Source organism: Neolamprologus multifasciatus, chromosome 19, assembly GCF_963576455.1.
Source record: "Neolamprologus multifasciatus chromosome 19, fNeoMul1.2, whole genome shotgun sequence".
NCBI lineage: Eukaryota > Metazoa > Chordata > Actinopteri > Cichliformes > Cichlidae > Neolamprologus > Neolamprologus multifasciatus.
Window position 1 is genome coordinate 22,878,573 of NC_140457.1, and position 23,229 is coordinate 22,901,801.

The following is a 23,229-nucleotide window of genomic DNA, read 5'->3' on the forward strand; positions in this document are numbered from 1 at the left end:
TTGCACACACAACAGGACACCGTTTTTAGTTATAACTTGTGACACTAAGACTCGTGAGAACTATTAACCTTGAATTCTAATCCGAGATGCAGAATCTCACAAATCATCTTACATGTTGTGGTAGAGAGACGACGCTGATGCAAGACACTGAAGACACTGAAGGCAGAATCCTAAACCATAAGTGAGCCTTTGTATATCTGATAAATGGTCCCAAACAAAATGCAAAAGTTTCACTTGGATTTATAATCCAAAGAAAAAGAAGTCCAAAAGAAATTTAAAGACCAGATGGGCAGAATGTCTCCTGCAAGCTCTGCTTTATGATCTAGACACACCATAATACTTCCACTTAAGCTTCTCCATTCTTTCTCTGTGTCCAAACAGCTGTACTTTTCATCTCTCATAATCTTTCTCTCGGCTGTCCTTCATGTTCTTCTGTCTATAACCTCATAGTCAATTACTGTGCAGAGTTCTAGCGATTGTGTTCTTTGAGACTACAATTCCCATCATTCACTCATGTCTTGGCAGATGTTCTGGGGTTATTTGCTATTTTTCTCTGGCTAGTATTCTTTCCAGAGTCTTTGAAATTTTCTTCTCCCTACCTCTGCCATGCTCATTCTGTACAGTGTGGCTCTCTTTGAGTTTCTTGGTGATACTTCTCTCTCCAGTTCTTGACACTTGGAAACCTTGTGATAACTTTGTATGTCCATCCCCTGCTTTCTGATCATCAACAATTCTCTTTCTGAGACTAACCTGATTTGTTTTTGGCATGGTACTTCCTCAGTGACAGCTAAAAAGCCTTGCTGAAGTTTTTATTGGAAGATAACCTCCAGTTTTAACTTGATTTTACAAGCGCTGAGGATTACAAAGTTAAAGCACATCGTTATCCCTATCTGTAAGTGGCTGATTACATCAAGTTACGCCAAAAAGAGGGCCTTCCCTTTATACACAATTTGATATAAGGGTTATCTTCAAGGTGTTCGTCCCGTATCAACACTGTATTATATGGAATGACCTGGTAAATTTTGTTTGTTTTTTTAATCCTGTCCTGTCTGGCAGCTTTTGCAATTAAGATTTATGATGAATGCACTGTTGTGCCAAACACATTGTGTTTTTTCCAAGATCAGCTGTATAAATCTCTATAGGCTCCTCTTTTTCATGTATTTCTTTTATCTCTTTATTTATTCATTTCTATTTGTGTTATTTCAGTTATTACATTATGTGGTATACTATGACAATGTCTAAAGAAGGGCAGGCAGGAGAAAGAGAAAAAAGATGGGAGGAGAAAATAGGGGAAAATATAACAAAAGGATAGAGTACAAATAGAAATGCACAACTTTCCCCAACTGCTGGACCTCTAAGAAAAAACAAAGATGAATAACCTGGAACACAAAAATATGAAAACGCACAGATACATATATCCACATATATTTAAAACCACTCAAGGTCACTTTATATCTCAATTGTAAATTGTAAAATTTTAGACTGTTAAAATGATCCTTTTTTTTTTTTTTTTACCTCAAAGCGTATATTTACTCCCCTTACCCCAGTCTCAAAGTGTATATTTATTCTTACTCTTCTTATATTTATTGTTGTTCTTTTACACTGCTGTAACTGGAGCCTCTCTATATACTGTACTGTATATAGCAGAGATGACAAAGTTTATTTTGACTTTGACTTTGACAGTCTCCTTGTAAATGGTAAATGGCCTGCATTTGTATAGCGCTTTTCTAGTCCTTAAGGACCCCAAAGCGCTTTACACTACATTCAGTCATTCACCCATTCACACACACATTCACACACTGGCGATGGCAAGCTACATTGTAGCCACAGCTGCCCAGTGGGGGGCACTGACAGAGGCGAGGCTGCCGAACACAGGCGCCACCGGTCCCTCTGACCATCACCAGTAGGCAAACATGGGGTTAGTACCACCGAACCACCGACCTTCTGATTAGTGGCTGACCTGCTCTGCCACCTGAGCTACAGCCACCCATGAGGTGTGTGTGGTGTGTGTGTGTCACAAATGTGCTCGATAATGAGGTTGGGAAGCCACAATAACGCCCTCCAGGGGTCAGAGGCAGACTGAGCTGGATCCAGGAGGCCATCCGCAGCCCCCAAGTTTACTGAAGAGCAGAGGCCACACATCTTGGTGATGTTTAAACTGTGAGAACATGTGTAGCGCCACCTTATGCCACACAGAACGTTACGTCACTGGGATGGTTGGTTGGTTGTGGCTCATAGACTTACATTTGTTTATTTTAGCTAACTAGTGAGAGAATCATTAACTGAGGGGATCACTTTTGTGCTGCCCGTCTGTAACAACAAGTTTGACACTAAGAAACAGAGGATTTACTGTCCCCTTTCACCGTCTCTTTGGTCAGCTGCACTGAAACGGGAAATTCCAGCTGTTCGCTGTAATGTTCAGGTTTGTAAAGCACTTTATAAAAAACAAATAAAGTGTGAAGGAGCATCATGAAATATTTCAGATGTCATACAGTTTTGTCTGTCTCAGCTTTTAAGACTATACTGAATTCATCTTTATTGATTTACAGCCTTGCTGGTGCTTACTTTGATATAATACTCTCATCACTCTTACTCTCACTTTGTAAAATGTATGAAAGCTCATTATTAGGTGAGCTCTGTCACGTTGTAATCTTCTATTTCAGTGCATCATATACATGTGAGAAAATATGTCAAGTAAGAGAGAGCAAAATGATTTATAGGCCTGCTGCCTCAAGAAATATTCCTGTTTGTGTCTGAATTTCTTAGCAGTCATCCTGACTAATGAACAGGTGATTGTTATTTTAAAAAAAAGCAACAAAACAACCCCCAACACACTGACCCATAGACTCCAGACGAAGGACACAAAACTTTACAAACGGTATAGAACAGTTTATTAAATTTAGACTTTTAAGAAGTCATCATATTCCAACGCACTCCATCGAATGAAGCGCATTCGTAATAACACCAACCCCAAAAGGATTGATCACGGCATCAAAAACATAAATAAAGCAAATGAACATATTTACAATTTAACATGGGAGTTGTGCACAAGAACACGCAACTACATGTCTAGGAGGAGAGATCAGACGCCGAGGAGAAGGGTCTGACTTTTCAACGAAACCATCCGGACGCCTGGAGTGGAAGGAGGAGAAACACGATTTAACAAAGCGTGAGAGAAGACCTACAGTGTAATCACATTTTCTTGGATTGACAGAAAAGAGGGAAAAGCGCAGAACCTCTGACAATACTCTATAATGCTGTTTTCAGTATTAATGGTATAAAGATGACAAGCCATCTCCTGCTGTAGGTGATTACAGTCCCCATCCTTGTCCATGAATAATCACAGTTCACTCTGGAATTAAAACAGGGGACGAAACGTTTTCTCCGCTAGAAGAATTTGCCCTGAATCAAATGTCTGAATCAGATATGAAACATTTAGTCAACAAAAGGTGTGAAGAAAGAACACCTTCTTTATACAGTCCTTAAAGCAATTTCCACCTCTGTCGTGGTAGGTTTACAGTTCGTTTTAATCATCGTCGAGAGAATTGGATTTGGACATGAATGGCTCGTCTTCAGTGAGCTGAGTGGATGGATGAGCAAACATCACTGTGACTTCCTGTAACAGTCAGGATTTTACAGTAATCAAAAACCCTGAAGATAACCAAAAAACTGTGCTTTAAAAAAGAAAAAGACAAGAGCCTTAAAAAAGTACAATCATTGAAAGCATGTTACAATTAGTGAGTGTGTGTAGTTACAAATGGGTCATGTGATTCAGCACTTCTAATGCACATAAAAAAAATGTGGATCACATAACCAACATCAGGTCCAGGTCCCCCAGTACACAGTGTAGAGGGGTATCGACAGTATCGACTTATTAGCTAAATGCTATTTTTCTGCATCACAGGAGGGCTGCAGACCTCAGTATTAGTGTTTTTGTGCTTCACTGGGAACACCAGCTGGATGGGGTCGGAGCACAGTAGCACAATTCCGAAAACGTGAGGTGAGTTATCCGTCGAAGAAAAGTACACTTAACTGACTTTCAAATGGCACTCTGGTTCATGCAGATTCTCCTCCGGCAAACCCCTTCCACTTGGGTCCTCTAACGTGTGAAAACAAACACTGAGAATAATTTCAAAGAGGCAACCACCATCATCTCGTCTCTGGAGGTCACGCAGTAACATTCAGCTATCAGAGATCGTCTCCTCTTTGTTTCCTCTCTCACAGTATATCACACTATCTTACAGTTGCTTAATGAAAAAGCCATTTACAAGCAACAATATGTACAAGATTGGTCTTAGGAATTACAAAGAAAAGCATATAAACAGGGTTTTCTCTTCAGTTCTGTACAGAGAGCAAAGAGGAGGTGTTAGAAAATGATTGAGCACCTCAGAGTCATTGTGTAGAATTTACACACAAAAAAAACTTTGTCCAATTACTGGCTTTAAGATAAACTCACATTCACCCCTTCATTTTCCTAACAGGTACATACAAAAGGACAAGAGCCACAGGCTCAGCATTCATTCAGAAGGGGCCAAAGGCCCTTTCTAAAGGCAAGTCATATCTGATGGAAAGGACTCATAAACTCTTTCTATGCAACACATCGCCTTCTCGCATTAAAAAAAAAAAAACAACAGGGAAAAAAAAGTGGTCTCTTTTTTTTGGTCTCCCGTATCAGGCATGTTGGGTGTCAGAACACCAATTAGTGCTTGTACTAGTGACCAGTACAAATCACTAGTAGATAGGATGATCAAGCATCAAAGGCCCCTTTGGAGTGTCCTCTTGGTTTTGATACCTGAGGTGTAGTGTGAATGAGTGAACACTGGCTGAACGTTGGGAGGAAGCAGCATGTTCTTAGCACGTGCGCCATGTCAAAGTCGGCAACGCTTTAGGATAATCACAGGTAAACACTGCGAAATAAATCACAAGCCGAGTCTACTCCGAGCTGTCTGCATACAGTAAAAGCTGCCCGTCAGGTAATCAGGGCTGTTTTAAAATAGCCACTGATAATTATTCGCAAGTACTAAGTACCACTCGAGCCAAGCCTGGCAGTGAACGTTACAGAACGGCTGTCGCTTTTAAAATATCCCTTCATTTGTAAGCAAGATTAAAATTGGAAGCCTAGGCAACAAAATGTAACGGCATGTGTATTTACTAAGAAATGTAGCTGTGCAGGATTTGTGCCTCACTACCGTAAAGAGAGCGCGACGCTATCCAGCACATCTGCTGTTCTTAGCGTTCAATGGGATTGTGTCCGAAGCGCAATGGGATGGGAGGGCACCGAGGGGTTTCTGTAGGGTGGCAGACCACAAGGTGGGGGTGGGGGTCACATGTTGTAAGGTTTTCAGTTAGTTGATGTCTGGCGTGAGGGGCGGCCCATCGAAGAGGCGCTGTAAGTGCGGGAGCGCTGCCTCACGGCCAATCGGCAAGGCAGCTCGAGCTCCTGGAAGAGGGGCATCCCTGTGATATCAGCCGCCTCGGGACGCTTGTTGGGGTTCGGTGACAGCATGCTGTGGACCATGGCCAGCTAAACAGGGAGGAAACAGACAGTAAAAATCTGTCAGATTACATTATCATCCATTTCTTCAACTGCTTTGCTTATAAAAACATTAGAGTAATACAATACTAAATGAAATAATTAAAAAACAACAACAACAACAACAACTTAAATACTACGGCTCAGAACTACTACTAGCACAGCGAGATACTCAGGTAAGAAGTAATTTCCAGTGTCAGAGAATCACAGATTATGCTCTGGGATTATGTTAATCTAATTACAAAGAAAACAGGTAAACAAGATCATAGGACCACACAAACAACAAATTACAGCCTCAGTTTGTAGTTCGGTGGTCAGTCCCATGCTTAATACAGAGCGGTAATTAAAAAAAAAAAAATGCTCATCTGTGTATTTGATTAAATAAGTCATTCTAATTGTAATTTGAGTATTAATATAAATCAGCAAATGAGTCATGCTGCTTATAACTTTTCAGTGTGCAAACGGATTTTCATTTATTTTATAATCTATTTAAATCTGTGACTGACTTCATTATAAGCGCTAGCGGCAACAGAAGCTATAATCCTGCATGGATTGTGCATACAGAAGACTTTCACTTAAACACTTGTAACAACATTCGATTCTTTCATTGATTAATTTTGACAGCTTCCGCTGTTATGATGCAAATATATTGCAAGCTGGATTGTTTCGAATTAATTTGCCAACATTTCTGGCACTTAATAGACACTCTGGCGGTGTTGGATTTTGCTGATGTCATCCTTTGGGGGTTGCGTCAGGAAAAGGCATCCAGCGTGAAAATCTGCCAAATCAAACATGGGGAGCGACCCGCTGTTGCGACCCCTTGTGAATAAGGAATTAGACAAAAGTAACTTTTATGTGTTTGGAAGCAAATAAGCTCAGACAACAGAATCTTTTTTAGGCTTTTGAAAATGAAGCACTGCTAAAGTTAGAGTTAGGGCTCCTAATATTATTATAGAGAGCTCAAATTATGAATTGGAGTCCTGCTGGCACCACTGATGAGAAGAAACCTCCCAATCCTGTATATCTTACATTTCTGGCTCAGATGCAGTGCATATTTACAGCCACTAGGTGGCAGCAGATAGCAACTCACCTCCTGAACATTGTTTTTGGAGAAAACCTCTGGGAAGCGCAGTACTCTCACTTCTGTCAGTGTCTGGAAGAAAGGATGTAAACACCTGTGAGCCGAGCTGTGCTAATGGCTTACCAGGTCCTTTGTTGCTGAGACAAAGACTTCATGGCTACTAAGAAACTGCCTGTGCATGCCTCACGTGAGCACTCGTGGGTAAAGCCACCACATAAACGGCAACGACGAGAGAAATGACAATAGTCAGCAATCGTGAATTCTTGATTTCTCAACACATAATGACATTGTAGGAGGCAGGAAGATAAACGGCCTCACTAGCTTACACACAATTGGCCAGCTGGGCTTCTTACTGAAGCCAAAATGAGATCATTTCATTTCAATCCGAATCATCCGGTCATTGAATCATTTCGTACGTTTTACAAAAGTTCCATAACACATTTTATTCAATCCTTCATAGGCGCTGCAGCTCAGTAAGAACAAGTAAATAAGATGAACAGTAAATGTTTTTCATTATTTTTTAAGCTCAAAATTGTTTTTGGATGTTGAGATGTTTAACAGGATCCAGACAGCAAATATGCACAATTTGCAAAGGAACTCAAACCAGTTTTAGATCATGTTAAATACAAATTAATCCTACAATAATATTAATCTCTTGGTTGTTAAGGAAACCTAATTACAATGTAATTCACAACCCTTTTACAGATCCTAAAATAAAGTAATAATAAGCCAGGTTTATAAGGACATGTGTTTTCTGACTCACCCTCACTCTCTCCATCTGAGTCCTGAAAGGATACAGCAACTCAAACAGGATCAGACCCAGAGAGTATATATCCACTTTATGAGAGTAGGAGTTTCCAGAGAGCTGCAAGGACAAAAAGGAAAGCACATAATTAGTCCTGACTGCAGAAGCAGGAAACCAAGAACTAAATGTTGTTGTTTTTTTTCTTTAATGAACGGCGTTTCCTCACCTGCTCTGGACTCATGTAGAGTTTGGTGCCGACCTGGCCCGTGTGGCGGGTGAGGAGTGGGGCAGGCGTGAGGGCACTCGGTTCATCTTCATCTTCCTCCTGGTCCATTGCCGTCACCAGGCCGAAGTCTCCCACTTTCACTACGTCGTCCATGGTGAAGAAGATGTTGGAGGGCTGCAGGAACAGCAGTTACAGGTTACATCACGCGCACCACACAAAGAATGACGACAGCAGAGTGGTTTACAAAACTCTACTTCACATGCTGCCCATAAAACAAACACAGTAACACACAACACTCTAATCCAACCAAGTCTGAAGGAAAGTTTTTCTTCCCTAACTGAAGCTGCAATCAGGATATTTTTTACCTGTGTTTAATATACACAGCAAATCACAGAATTTAGATGTGCACACATGCACAGAGAATGTGTACATGTTCACCTTGAGGTCCCTGTGCATAAGCCCCTTGCTGTGCAAGAAGTCGACAGCTTCTGCAATCTGCAAGAAGATGTCCAGACACTGGTTGTGCTCCCTTTGCTCCAGCAGGCAGCGCTGAGCCATCCAGTCCTTCAGGTTCTCCTTCCGACAGAGCTGCATCTGGATGTACAGGTAGACCTGGAGACGGGGCGAGAGGATTCACCACATTACAATTTCACACTGCACTCTTAAACAGTGGATATATTGTTAAAAAAAACAAGAACCCAAAACTATTCACAAACCTTAGGTGAAGGTTGAACCCGCGGATTTGGAGGTGTTGTGGGGAGAGCCAGGGCGAGCGAGGTTGGCCGAGGAGGAGAGGAAGAGACGGGGGGGACAGATTCCTGTCGTCTGGTGTGTGACGAGGATGAACTGTTCTTCTCCGTCACCGTGCCAGGACTGGCTGGGCCAGAGGCAGAGTCCGTGTCTGCGTCGGCATCTCGATCGCAGCCCGAATCCTCAAACACAATATCAAAGGAAGAGGAAGTGCAGTCACTGGGACCGCGGGGAGGGCAGAGCTCGAACGAGTGGGGGGTGTCTGACGCGTCAGGGTCGGCCTGGCTGTCCCTCTCAGACATTAGGCTGTCGTGGCCCAGCAGCGGGGGGAAGGACAGGTTGGTGCCAAAGCCCACAATGCTGCCTGTGCTGCTGGAAAACAGCACATGATCTTTGGCTGATGCTTCATGAGCATCTCCTTGAGGGTTGAGGACAGGGGACACCGAGCTGGACACGGGTACTTTGACTGACAGAGCCTCCATGTGATCGAGAAAGCTCATTGGCCAGTCAGTGGTACTGAAAGAGAAAAAGGATTGTTGTTTCTCCCAATATTGATGCAAGACAAACAGAAGACGTGTGCCAATCATTTCAGCAGTTAAATAAGGACTCGTGAACAACAGGCAGGTGCTTTCAATGTAGTTCTTTCAGATTTTTGTCATGTGAGCTGTAAAAACAGCACAGTAGTAATATTACATGTGTAGTGCACAGGGACATGGTTCTAATCAATACATATCCACCAAAGCAATTAAAAGCAGCACACAGCAGACATCAAATTAAATTTTAAATACTCAATTTTAATGTGCACAAGATTTTTTTATCCCGTGGCATTTCAACATCTGTGAATCAAATTAGCCAAGTGGGATAAAGATGTGTGGTGCACCATTTGTCAAAAATGTCACTAATTAATGATTCCAGAGGGGCCAGCTAGATTTTCATTGGATGTGCGCACGCTGGTTCGGCCAGCTGAGCTACAAAAGGTTTAAAAACATCTGGCTCACCTTGCATCTTTCAGCCACCTCTGGTCCATTTCCTCCTGCCAGCCCTCAGGAGGGCTCTCTTGCCAGGCGTTGAAGTAGCGAATGATCCCCGGGTGCTCCAGCTTTGCTAAAGCCTTCACCTCTCGCATCACCTTCTCCCGAGCCAGCTCCCTGAACGACAGAAAAACGAAAAAAAGAAATAAAAAACACTGAGGTTGTAATAAGCCACAAATCTCCACCAAAGGTTGAATAAGCACAGCAGGCCTGAAAATAATTAGCCCCTTTCACACGAGGATCAAACTATAATGCCACTTTTGCTTATTTATGTAGAACCAGGCAAAGATGGTGTAAAGCAGGGGTGTCAAACTCAAATACACAGTGGGCCAAAATTCAAAACTGGAACAAGGTCGCAGGCTAACATTAATATATATTGTTTAATATTAATATATATTGTTTAATATTAATATATATTGTTTAATATTAATATATATTGCCCGCGGGCCAGAGTTTGACACCTATGGTGTAAAGCAAACCCAGTGTGCATGTTCAGATAGTGTTTCAGCAATCGGGGGGGAAAAGGAGCCACTGTGGCAACCACGGTGGCTCTGCTGTTGACTAAAAAGGTACAACAACAATGGCTCCCCATTCTTTTTAAAGTGAACAGGCAATGCAGGTGGAACAGTCCCGGCTGGTACAGACTGTGTGAAGGAGACTAACATCTGAGCTTTGTTGCATCAGTGAACAACAGGACTAAAAGAAAAACACACACAGAGCTACTGCAGCTAAACATTTATTACCCATGCTTGTCAGCATAAATTATAGCGCACAGATAATATTTGTTCTGAAATATCAGCTTCCTCTGCATGGGTTTCTGTGTTTAGACCAGTGGGCTGCTGCTTACATAACTCAGTTTAACAGCTTTAGAGAAAACAGAGATAAAGGAAGAGCTAATAGCCTCCAGCTAAGGAAGTCTGGCGCAGCCTAGCGAGAGATGCGCTACCTATTGGGCAAGCGGATTCTTTTGATGGCGTAGTTGCAGTCGTCCACTTTGTTGCGGGCTTCAAACACGACGCCAAACCCCCCGCGGCCGAGGCACTGCACTGGCTCAAAGTCTGTCAGGTACCTGAGGAGAGACACTTTGGTTAGCAGTGTGGAAAGACGACTCGCTGCCCTCCAAGTGCTTTAAAATATCATCTGGATCTCTGATAATTTAAAAAAGACCAAGAAGGAGGCCTATTAAATTATAAATCCCAATTATCAGAGAGGGAATTACAACCAGTGTGTAAGATAAGTGCTTTGTTTTTTCACTGCCTTGGCCACACTCCACTTTAAGGTCAGCAAAAATACATTTCTATAAACCAAAGAGAAACTTTAAACTTTATGACTTTCTGGCAGGTTTACTTCCCACTTAATCTTATAAAGAGAAGACATTATTTGCAGTTGCAGAAGTTTTCAAAAGCAAGCATAGCTTGCCTTTAAACTAAAGCAACAGCTGTCACAGTGTTGCATATTACATGTATTTCACGGTTTGGCACGGCAAACAGTTCCAGCAAGGATCATTATAAAGTTCTTTTTATGCAAAATCATTGTGTTTACTGCTGCGTAAGACACAGGCGCACACCGACTCCATCCCCTCCACCCTGTCAAAACATCCCTGCTCAGTTTGCTCAGGGGGATTAAAAGGCTCTTATTAGGATGTGTGTGGGCAGCATGCGTTCAAGCCTCGGTTCCTGATCCCAATCTGCCTCCTAATGATCCTGACTCATGCCCGCCGCAGCTGCTGCAACAGCCGCCAGTTTTATTTAAGGAAAGTTGTTCGGCAAAAGTGATTTGCATGGACTGCAGAAGCAGCAGCAGCAGCTTTGAAGGAAGGGGAGGGGGTGGGGTGTTTGTCATTTTCGGGTGGATCAAAAAGAAGAGAATGTGCAAGTGGTGACACCATGAGGACAGAAATTTGCAGATTAAAATCAGTTTTTCACTTCTGTTCCAGGAGGGTGAGGCTCACAGATGTAAACACGCAAAAACCCTCATCGATCACACTGCGGGAGGGCAGCGGCAGCCCATAAATTACGGCTCCTGATCATATTTAGAAATTCTGACAATGTCCTGACAGTGATGTAAAACGACACTCTGACCCTGAGGCAGATGCTGCTGTTGTAGGGTGCGGTCTGAGGGGACCGAGGCCATTTTCATTTGATGCCAAACAGCTGAGTTACCCAATCATGAACTACTACGATTCATATCGCCCATCTCTGCCTTGTCCTATCAAGGCAGGTTGGAAGACCACTGGTCACCATGGTAACAGAGCCGAATCTGTAGCTACACCTTGAAAAAGTGATGCTGGCATCTGACTGAACTGTAAAGAGCACTCCCGGCACACTGTTAAGTGAAGTTCTCCCGAGTCATTGCAAATATTTTTGACACGGGACACGTTTTGTTTAACGGTGCGCCTTACCTGGACACATATTCGCTGGAACGGGTCTCCATGGCAACCGGCTCTTTGGATTCCACAACTTCAAGGTCAAACTTGCTGTCTGTCTGGCACTGTGTCTCCGACTCTTTCCGTTGCTTTTAGGGACAGGAGGATGACAAAAACGACACGTTACAAACACGACAAACAAACAACAAGTTAACTTGTTTGTGACGTATTGGGCAAGAAACACTTAAAGATTTAACAGTCACAAGAAAAAGAGGGTGGAAATGTATACAGCTAACCCCTATAAACATGAAAACAAAAAGAAGTATCCCCACATAGACACTAGATCCTGTTTCTTGCTTTCGGATAGCATGGATGGGGATCGTGAGTGAGCAGCTGGGTTCAGGTGTTAAAAGTTCGACTGGGATCAAATCAGGCCTGGCAGAGAAACATTCATAGAGTAATCAATGATGTGTTGACTGCAAGTTTAGGATCACTGTTCTGTTTAAAGGCGAGTTTCGAGTCAGGTACGAGGCCCCACTAAAGCAAAACTAGTTTTCTGTCTTGAAAGTCGCTGCCTTTTGCACAGTTTAGCTTTAGTTTTCCTGTCATTTCTGCAGAAAAACAGCATGAAGCACATTGCTGCCACCGCTGGGTTTCCCTGCTGTGATACTGTTGATGAACTGGTTCAGATTGACAGAATTGAGGTCAGTCACATTTTCAATCTTGTGTCTTTCCACCATGACAAAATCCCTGCCACTCACTGCAGCACTCCAACAATCATTAAAAAAATCCTGATTGGTGGAGTGCTGCAGTGATGATTGTCCTTCTGATTTTTCTCACATTTTCACATAGGATCACTGGAGTTCAGACAAAGTGACCTTCAATTTCTCCATAAACTCTTTTACCAAGGCTCTTCTCCCCACTGCTTATTTTTTATCCTTTTAAATATTCCTCTTGGGATCTATAATCCAGCTGAAACTGCATTGCAGCATTTCCCAGATCTGTGTGATGACACAAAGCTGTCCATTAGCTCAGCAGGCTTTTCTTTCAAACTAATGAGTGGCTTTTTGCATTTGTGAGCCTATTAGACAGGAAGGTATCTGACATCCAACGAACTGAATTTCCACAAGTCTACCTCAATAAACATAGAAATTCAAAGGGAAGTTAATCTTTTTTAGATTTCATAAGGAAGTCTGAACACTTTCTGATCACACAGTAAAACTAACAGTATCCAGTTGTTGTTTGAAACTAACTTTTTAAGCAATCAAGCTATCCATCCTCCAGCCCCTGGGAACCCTGAACTAGATAAGTGGAAGAACATGGATAGATGGATGTTTCCTGATGAAGAAATCATTTTGTCATCCATACCAGCTCATTATTGCAACAGTAATTGTGAAAAAAATTGAGACAAAAGGTCTAAAATGTTACAAACATTACACAGCAAACATAATGACCAGTAGGCACCGTCGGTGCGGCATTAATGTTGCGGACTGTGTCTTGGCTCTTACCCTCACGTAGGCCACAGGAGCAGGAGGGTGGAAAAACTTGCGTACAATGTAAGTGGTGGTGGCAATGCAAAAGATGATGGTGCCCAGAATCTCCTTCCACCAGGGTAATAGCAGCACGGGATCCTTTCTTCTTCGATTCTCACCTCCTGCCCCGTTTCCATTTATGAGACTTATGGCTGTGTCACGCTTCTCTCGGTAACGCTTGCTGTAGGGGAAGTAGTAGCCATTGTCTGGAGCAAGAAGAAGCAAAAATCCTTCAGTCCACTTCAAATCATTTCAACTTTAACAGCTAGAATGTGCGTACGGAGTAACATTGCACAATTAAACTCTTACCGTATGGATACTGGAGGATGGACAAGGCTCCATTGCTGTATTCGTCGTGGGAGAACTTGTCGTTATTTAGACACTTGTCGAATTCATCAGAGCCGACCAGAGCTGGTGTGCGAGATGGAGAATCTGCATCAAGGACAAGATGAATAACTTCTTGTATCTCACAAGAAAGACTGATCAATATGGAATAAAAGGTTTTGGACGATGAAGAATGAAGGGCAAAGCTTTGGGCTACAGGGAGCATGGTGATAGATTGTGTCCACGTGACATCAAATACTTCTTGGAACATGGTGTAACTTTGTGCTTAAAGATGGGCTTTGGCCGTTCTGCCCTGACTCTGCATGTAATCATGAATTTAGTCCCTTTGGTGCTGCAAACTTACGTATCAGAGGCTTCCATTTGACAGTGGGTAGTGGAATTATGTCCTTCTCTGAACCGATGGCTTTGGAGGGAAATTTTTCCGTGATTTTTACTGATGACTGAAGGTAGAGCTGTCCCTGAAACATGCCTAAAAAAACCCAACAGTCAACACAGTTATCCACAATCACTGGTTCCTAACCCTTACAGGAATAGTGAAGCGTCTGTATACATGTGTAAGAAGTTACCTAGGTAAACACTGGACTCTGCAGATTCCCGTGCTTTCTCTGGATCTTCGTCTTCCTCGTCTTCCTCTGTTTCGGACTGGCTGCTGTAGGTGGTGTCGTCGAACAGGCTGATTGGCGTAACTTTACCACCACCCACCAGCCAAGCTGAGGCGATGGGAGTGCAGAACTACACAACACACGTGAGAATGAGTAGAAATACTTTAATGAGCTCCACAGTCAAAGTCACGAAGCACTGAACTCCATTAAAGCACTAAAACTCGCTAATAAATAAGTGACCAGAGGATTTATTTTAAGCATCTAACCTGATGTTCCCAGACCAGCTGTGCATCAGGCCCGGTGCTGAAAGCCATGACCTTCCAATCAGGAACAGACACTTTGATAACTAGGTCCAAATGCTGGTTTTGATTCTGGTGGTTCTCGGCCTGCCGTTTCTCTTTTGGCTCGTCAGCGATGACCCACTGACTCTCCTTCCAGCTGTCACCATTTGCTAGTTCGCCCTCCAGGAAGTTAATTCCAGGCTGCATCTCCGGAACGAGTTTCAGCTCAAAGTTTCCGACACTAAAGTTCCACCTTGCACAAACAGCAAAGATGCATGATTTAGATAAAAATCCCTGCCTTATACGTTTCTGGTCTTTCATGTTTCATGTTACCCTGTGGTTTCCTTCTACTTACTACTACTTGTTGTTCACTACTGTTAGTGACTAAATAGCCAACTTTGTTAATAAAAACAACGTCAGTAGCTGCTCTGTGAATTAGCTTTGATTGACTCACTTCTCCATCCCCGATCGAGGCCTGATGGCTCGCACAGTCTTCTGAGTCCTCTGCAGCAGGAGCACATCTTCGGTCTCCACCTCATCCTCTTCCCAGCGACTGCAGCCCCCCGCAGAGCAGATGTACCGAAGCTGAGGAAAGCAACAGGGGGGAAATTACAAAAGTCGGTTATCCTACTGCGCCGGACTGGTTAGTATGCTAATAGATTTGACACGTGTTAACCTGTCCTATCAGGTTGTTCTTGAAATTGTTTCACAGACCTTGCCACTGTAGGCACCCAGGCCATAGGTGGTGAGGGATTTCCCCCCGACCAGGACTGTGTCCTCTCCAATGCGATATGACGACTCCAGCAGGGACTCGACGCTGAAAGGCACTGCCTCCATGCTCTCTCTGTCCCGGTTCCACTGAAACAAGGCACCATCCAGGGAAGGTATTACCATCTTATTGCCAAACACCTGCAACAACAAAAAAAACAAACAAAAAAACAAAACAAAATGCAGAGTCAGGTTAGTTTTGGTTTCTAGAGGAAGACTGCTCTAAATAAAATAAAAGGAACTTCTGAAAACAGAAAAGATCTGGCAATGACTTATATTGATATTTTTTAAAATAAGCATCTGAAATTCAGTCTCTAAATTGCCAGGTCAGCGTTGCTAATCAAAATCAAAATTGGGACAATGTTTATATTTGTTATGCGTTTGGCAACAAAATAACTGCCTGTGAGCCCCCACAAGTGGCTGCTGTATAAAACCACAATGAGCGACAATTTATTAAAACGCCACTACCAATAAAACAAACTAAAAAAAATTCATGGGGTTATATGTATGCATTTTGTTTGTTTGTTTTTTACAAATACTATAAAAGCTCTAGAGCTGCTGCATAAGTTACCAGCACTCCTCTAACATTGTGTTTCAATGCCACACAGACAAATCACTAAAAAACAAAATGATTCATTAAGAATGTTGTTTTTTTGGCCCACGCAGTTTTCCTTTAGTACACACGGCTGTTTTAAACTAGCAGTTTTTTATGTATTTCTTTATTTCTTTTCTCCCAGCTTAAAAAGACAATCCTTAAAAAACACAAAAACACTTTGCCATACAGACAGTGCTGGCCGACACACATCCACCCACACAGCAGCAGCTCCGGCCTCCACACGCTTGGACTCAATCCACAGACGTGGAACCATTATACAACTCAAAGCCGGAGTAATTAACTCAAATCTTTATAAAAGTGTGCTACCCTCAGCTGTGTGTGTGTGTGTGTGTGTGTGTGTGTGTGCTCTATTAGGTGCTGGTTCAACAAGGATGACATCATTGCCAAAACCCTGAGCCTAATCCTGACTTAACCTCTGCAGATTTAGCTGTCAAAAGAGAGTCTTTTTCATTCGATGTCCAACTTGTGACTCACTTCTATCAACAAACTCATGAGTGACATAACAGCAGTTTTGGGTCCAATTCTTGGCCTTGTTGATGCTAACCAGGTGCTATTGAGGTTAAAACTGCAACCAATCAGCCAGTAGCCTTGCTTTGTAAATCCTATCAGACTCGAAAAAAGTCAGAGCTTTGTGGCGGATTAAGAAAAATGCCAGCGGGGAGCAACGTGTGGCAGTTTGATTTATTAGAGAGCACAGGCAGGAGAAGCGGTGATGTCATCTTTTCTTTCAGAGGGAGGGGCTGGTTTAGACACAAGATGGGGATAAATTTAGCAAGTGAAAGGAGGAAGGGTTAGCAATCTGACCATCACATCACACCACACTGGTACTACTGAGGAGCTTTACAGCCAGGGGTGGGGGGTATTCTTATAGCCGTGGATGAGTCATCCTGCTCCCGATGGTTTAATCCATCTCTCTGATCCAGCCCAGTTAGCTTCATCTCAGCTGTTCATCTTGTCAATGTCCTCTAAGTCAGAAACCGCTCAGCAAATTACTGAAAGTCAATCACATTATCGTTATCTCAGACTTATTGTAAAACTTTCTCCAGTGGCTTTTACTTGTAAATAACTTTTTAAAAAGTGCTTAAGCATATTCTTTTCTGCATTATCACAGTAAATTTAGCTTTAAGGACCCAGCTGAGATGCCTAATTATTGTTTAGAAATGTAATTATTTATTTAACTAATATTTAACAGGGCTTAAAACTCATTAGATCTCAAGTGGTATAGTTTTAGAGCTCCTTCAGGGTTCCTTTATCAGGTATCACTGAGTGTGCACCTTGTGTTTCACTCTCTATGTTTATGCACCATGCTACATTTAATCATTTGTTATTATTCATCTCTGGCTGCCAGAGGTTCCTTCCTGCTAAAAGGGAGTTTTTCTTCTCCACTGTCGCCAAAGGGTTTGCTCATAGGGGCCATCTGATTGTTGGGGTTTTCAGTGTTTTCTCAGTATTAGGTGTAAGGTGTTATAGGGTCTTGGTCTAATAATCTAAAGTGCATTGAGGCAACTGTTGTTGTGATTTGGCACTATATAAATAAAATTAAATTGAACTGAATCAGGAGTTTTGTGGTGTGATTTACTTTGACAACTCTCTAATGATGAACGGCACTTAAAGCTGGCAGTTAAACGATTAAGACGAGTTCAGCTGAGTTCTTAAGGTATTTACAGCTAAGTGACTTTGCTAACAGCTCTCTTTTTATTACTAGGGTATGCTGCCTACAATGATCCTCCTTCTGAAACTGTACATTTTAATGTATTCGTAATTTAAAAAAAAAAAAAAAATGCTTTCATTATTTAATTTGGAAATATTCAGATTTAGATGAACACACGATGTTGATAAGGGAAGCTTCCTACAAACCAGCTGGCAGTGTCACAAATTTTGATGTTTTTGGCAACAGACCCGCATAACATTATTAGAGATTCATGGTATTACTCACCACTCAGTCGACCTTGATATATATTTGTTAGGAAAATTTGCCAATTAAAATCTGAGCCATAAGGATTACAGAGATCTCGCTATAGCTCACAATATGTTTGATTGAAATAACAGTCTGTCGCTATACAGTTGGAATTAGATTATTCGAAAAGTAAAAACAGCTTTACGGATGGGAAAGTAATTTTATAATCCGTGCCAACCCTTATTTGATTATATGATCACCAAAGTATAAAGATATCAAGTGATGCTTATGAATTGTGTAAGATAAACATCCCACCTCCACAATCTGTTTTGTTCCCATGTCTTTGTCTGCTGTGTTTGCCCTGGTCTATTTTTGTGAGAGAGCTTCAGTATCTTTTATAGTCAAACTATTGGTTATTAAAATAACAAGGTCTTAGATTAAATGCATTTAATTTGTAGGATGTGATAAAATATTCAAGAGTTAACTTAAAAAAAAAACCTGACTTCTCAGCACAAACGTTTTCCTTCTCTTTGTGCCTCATTTACTATGAATTTTAAGAGCTTATTAATCTTTAAAGAGCTATAAGACAGACTCATTCAAGAAAAATACGCACCATTACTGAGAGACCAGAGCCATTCACTTATTTAAGATACTCATCTGCTGGCTAAAAGAAACATCCACTGCATGCCTCCAGCGTGCACGCTCAAATTATAGTCATATATAACCACTTCTTCATGAAGGCATTCATCCAAATGTGCTTGATGATTATTTGATGTCACTGATCATACCATCATATTCCACCCCTGGGGCGTGGGGGGCAGATTAAGGGTGGGGGGAGTGTGGGGAGCCGTAATGTGCGCAATTGTTTGTGTGTGTAAGCTGCTGCCTACGCTCCGGTGAGCCTGTCAAACAGTGTCCCCTCTTACCCACCGCTAATATGCCATGTTTGGTCCACGAGGCTACTGCTCTACTTCAAGGTGGCAGACCGAGCGCGCGAGAGAAACGCTAACACCGGGGGTTCAGATAAAACACACGAAGCAAAACAATCAAAACTAAATCAGAGCAGCTGGAAGGCGGCTCTGGGAGATTTATTGAGAGTATTCGTCCCCGTGTTGTAATCAATCAAATTCTCCCAATTCATTCATTCGCACTGCATGCCAGCAGAGAGAGAGTGTGTGTGTGTGTTGGAGTGAGCATGTGTCTATTATGTGATGACATCATCTCTGGTCTGAGGCATTACCTCACCTCCCTAATCACCCAACCTCTTCTTTCTTCATTCCTTTAGCCCCACCCCCACCCCCCTGTGTGAGTCACTCCACATTGGCACCGACTCTACTGTCTAACGTGCGCGCACACACACACACACATACACACACTTGAACCCCCCTCTAAGCTCGGGGTAACTTTGCTTTTTGAAGTGATGGCTGCTTTTTCTGCAGACAATGCTGTTTGTGGCTCTGTCCCTCATTTTATTACTTAAAGAAAAAAAAAAAAGACACACTCTACAAGATGCAGCAGGCGACTGGCTGTTTCCGGCCCGGTGTGTGGAGGCCAGCCAATAGTATAGCATGAGACCCAACCCCCCCAGCCTCTGATCACTGAGCAGAGTGGTGTCTCAGGGACCCGGCAAGCACCACCGAAGTTGTTGCTTACCGTGCAGCAGGCAGGCAGGTGCGGGGGGGGGGGGGGGGGGGGGGGGGGGGGGATAGAGGTTGCAGGAGCTACTGGCAATGCTTCCAACCTGCCTTTGCCCCCACCCACACCCCCTCACCCCAGGGTAAGAGAGAGAGGAATCACAGGTAAACAAGGACAGAGAGGGTAAGGCTGGATTAAAACTTAGAAAGTATATTAGAAAAACAAACAACACACAAAAACAAACGAAAAACAAAACAAAAACACAAACAGCCCACACTCGACAGATCACAACAAGTGACGTCACATCGCAGCAAGTCACCGAGTTCAGAGCTGACAGGCATCTCTCCTCGTTCCGCTCCGTCAGCCAAATGAAAGCCAACAGGTGAAAAAAGAAAGCACACAAACACACACCATACTCCATCACAACAGAAGCACACTGGAAGATGACAGGAGGATATTACATGTGTGCATGCCCATGAATTTCATGACACTTCTTATGAAGTGTCAACATACTGTTATAGTGAGTCTAACTGCTTTTAATTCTTCATATTTAGAAAGGTTTGCATTCATTTATGAGAGAACTAAAAGCCTTTGTAACTGTGCAACTCATTTAATGTTGTAAACAATACACGTTAAACCAAATTAATACATCGTCAACCCAGCTGGAAAACATTCTTTACATAGTTGGCCAGTTTCTGAGTTTTAAAAGTGAATAATAAACAATTTCAATTTAAAATTTAAATTTAAAAATTGATTCTCCTCAGCGTGCGGAGAACCATGCAGGACATCGAGTCATTTAAATTTAAAAGGGTTGATTCCGATGACGCTGCTGGAGAAGCTATCTTATGCATACTGTACATACTGTATGTGCATCACAGAATCTCTAGAGGTTCTCCACACTTGCAAGAATCCCAGATTTTGAAAGAAAATGGTAATGAAGCTCGATTCATTTTCCAAATCTCACAGACGGCACGTTTTAACCACGTGCCCACGAGATGCTCGAGTCTAAAGGCTTCCTTTGAAATGCAACCCAGCATTATAGCAGCTGATTTCAGTGATTAGTTCCCTTCTTCTAATTGTAGCTTTACTAATCAATGAAGTCAGCAGCTGTAGTTTTAAAAGCTGGAACCAAAAAAAATAATTAAGCATGTGTCATTCAGACTTTTCAGGCTGAATGACGCATGCTTGAATATCACTTCACCCTTCATTATGAAAGGTCCTTAAATATTTGAATGAAAGTCTCCCACAGTGAGTAACTCTGAATTGCTATTTTGGGACTGCAGCTGCTTATTTTACACCTTCATTTTATACACACTGTTACACCAGTTGTATTTCCTTTATCATTTGGTAAATAAATACATATATATATCTGTGCTATACACCACATAATCAAAGAAATTTCTAGGAAACATTTACAGCAAACTACAACGCGACCCCTAGAAAAACAGGATATCAGAAATGTTTTAAACTTAATGAACTACGTCTGGATCGCTCTGTTATTGTTACCTCAGTAATGAAGCAGTCAGAGTTCCTTACATTCAGACATGCTCTACCAGCACCAGCAGACTAACATTAAACTGATCTCAGCAGCCACCCAGACCCTTGTTAGTATCAGAGGCTTCTTCCCTGAGGCAAAACTCTCGCAGAGAGCGAGTCCACATCAAAGTGAACCATGGGCTTGTTTCTAGTATGCAACACTCTGGTCTCGCTCTGGGCTCCACTTCACTTTCGGCACGTCTGTGTGGGCGGTTTAAGCTTCAGTATACATGTAGAGGCGAGGGTCTTGCTGTGCTTGTATGTGTAAACTACTACAGTCAACAAAGAGGCTAATCCTCCAGGCGAATCAGCTACTCTCAGATTTACGCGGGGGTGTGAAGCATGTCTGGTGTCTATTGCGCTGTGTGTGTGTACATATAAAATGTATGTAAGCAACAACAACCCTTGCTTGACTGTTTAAAGTGCAGAGAGTTCAATTACTAGTCTTGGAGTCTGCAGAGAGAGAGAGAGCCAGGAGGGACAATGTTTGTTTTGAGGAAGAGACAGAGATGAGACTGCATCCTTAACCTCCCCCTGACATGTAGATTTTGGAAATCATCTTTTAGTAGATATTAATAACAGAAACAAAGGTGTTTTAACCTGTGTAAGTGGCTTAAGTTGACCTTTGCTTATTCCTTAAGGCTGGTATTTAAATTTTAATTCCTGCAGTGGCATTTAGTCAGACTAAAGCTAAGTTTTCCTCCTATTTTCCACTGAAATGAAAAGAAAGTAGGGAAACAAAGACATGGATTTACCTCAGGTTTGCTGAGGCTGGAGGACACTAAGGAACCTGAACCGACATCTAGGTCCCACTGCTTCCTGCCCTGGTTGTGAGGATCTAAAGCAGAGATCCGTCCATCCAGGGTACTGATGATTACCAGAGACCTGTGGATAGAACATACACATACTTTGAAATACTTTCCAAATGAGGGTTCAGAGAGCTATCACCGCACATCAACACAAGGGCGCCGATATACCGCTGTTGAAAAGACTGCTTAAGGCTCGTCTGTGCACTCATGAGCACTCTGCAAGCTGATTTTAAATTTCAAAAGACATTAAAGCCGACGTTGCCCTTTAATGCAGTCCTATCAGTGTGTGTGTGTGTGGGGGGGGTGTTCTTCTAACCCCTTCACAGATAAGACACTAAAGGGCAAACTGTGAAGGGGTGTCTTCTCTTTTCTAGTCTGCACTTTATTTAGGAATCAAGGTGACCTTCAACAGCAGCTAACAGCACATCTGTGCCATGACAAACCCCTTTGTTTTAGTTTTTGGGGGGTGGGGGGCATACTAACTACAGAAGATAATGACCATATGTACCACACACACTGTGACTGTGTGAAACCACGAATTTTCAGTTAGGGTTTATCATACCTATCAAGTATGTCAAAGGGGCTAAAGTCTTTTACCAATAGGAGAGAAGATTTTATAAATTATTGTTATGATAGTATTGTAATCCTCCCCCAGCTCTATAGCTATAACAAATTACTTTATCTAAGGTAAGAAAAATAATAATAAAAGTACTTTTATTCTCCATTGATGTGCAAACGCAGCAATATTTAATAACAATTCTGTTTTCTTTTTCCTCTCATTTTCCTAGTAACAGCCAGACTGAAGCATTATTGAGACATCCCGCCCCACCCCTCCACTCGGTTCTTAGGTCTTCTGCCGCATTGCTTGTCAATCATGTCCAGAGCTCCGGTGGGGGCTACATCCCAGCTATTGATCTGTATCTGTCTCGAGGAGCTGCTGTCAACAGGGCATTTAGCTTTATTTAACTGGTGAGGGTCTGCTGTGTACACATGCAGTTTCTGAGAACCCACTGCTCTCACATCCACACAGCTGGGACCCAGGCAGCTTCCCTCTGTTGGCCACCAGAGCACACTGGGATTTCAACCATCTCCCTCAAGGGCAACTAGACAGAAGTTGCTGAGGGAAACTAGTGAATACAATATTACAATATTATGTGTTCACTTTCCCGTGTTGCGCTGTCACATCCAGTTTGGTTCATTTACATGCACAGTGACATCTATAAACTAGCTTGAGTACATTTAATAATAGCATCATCCACTGCATCTATCACTTAGACTGCTAATGATTGGCCATAATGCCTTATTGATTTCTGCTATCGAACAGTCTTCAGTCATGAAGGGGAAGGAGCATGTTGGAGGATGTTAAAGCTTTTGGACAACTTACAAATTGATCGTTTCTGAGAGTGCAAATCAATTTTAGGAAGGTTTCTCTTCTGTTACGCCGCAGTCGCTGACACATTCATGGGGAGCTGCACGC

The 23,229-nt window shown here is 42.4% G+C and overlaps 1 protein-coding gene across 3 annotated transcripts in view; it reads right to left on the reverse strand.

Moving 5' to 3' along the window:
* Positions 1–2,868: 2,868 nt before the first annotated feature.
* The window catches only part of eif2ak3 (eukaryotic translation initiation factor 2-alpha kinase 3), a 28,275-nt gene continuing 7,914 nt past the window's right edge, over positions 2,869–23,229 (reverse strand). For 2 of the 3 annotated variants that reach the window (XM_085142437.1, XM_085142440.1), the window contains exons 2-18: positions 21,699–21,828; positions 15,206–15,400; positions 14,946–15,076; positions 14,477–14,744; positions 14,175–14,340; positions 13,952–14,077; positions 13,573–13,695; positions 13,240–13,469; positions 11,768–11,880; positions 10,313–10,435; positions 9,334–9,483; positions 8,302–8,851; positions 8,024–8,197; positions 7,586–7,759; positions 7,378–7,479; positions 6,624–6,686; positions 2,869–5,524 (exon numbers count right to left, since the gene is read on the reverse strand). In XM_085142437.1, coding sequence (XP_084998563.1) covers positions 5,342–5,524; positions 6,624–6,686; positions 7,378–7,479; positions 7,586–7,759; positions 8,024–8,197; positions 8,302–8,851; positions 9,334–9,483; positions 10,313–10,435; positions 11,768–11,880; positions 13,240–13,469; positions 13,573–13,695; positions 13,952–14,077; positions 14,175–14,340; positions 14,477–14,744; positions 14,946–15,076; positions 15,206–15,400; positions 21,699–21,828 — 3,001 coding nt within the window. In that variant the 3' untranslated portion in view covers positions 2,869–5,341. The remainder of the gene's footprint in view (positions 5,525–6,623; positions 6,687–7,377; positions 7,480–7,585; positions 7,760–8,023; positions 8,198–8,301; positions 8,852–9,333; positions 9,484–10,312; positions 10,436–11,767; positions 11,881–13,239; positions 13,470–13,572; positions 13,696–13,951; positions 14,078–14,174; positions 14,341–14,476; positions 14,745–14,945; positions 15,077–15,205; positions 15,401–21,698; positions 21,829–23,229) is intronic. The other variant, XM_085142438.1, reaches the window with a different exon arrangement.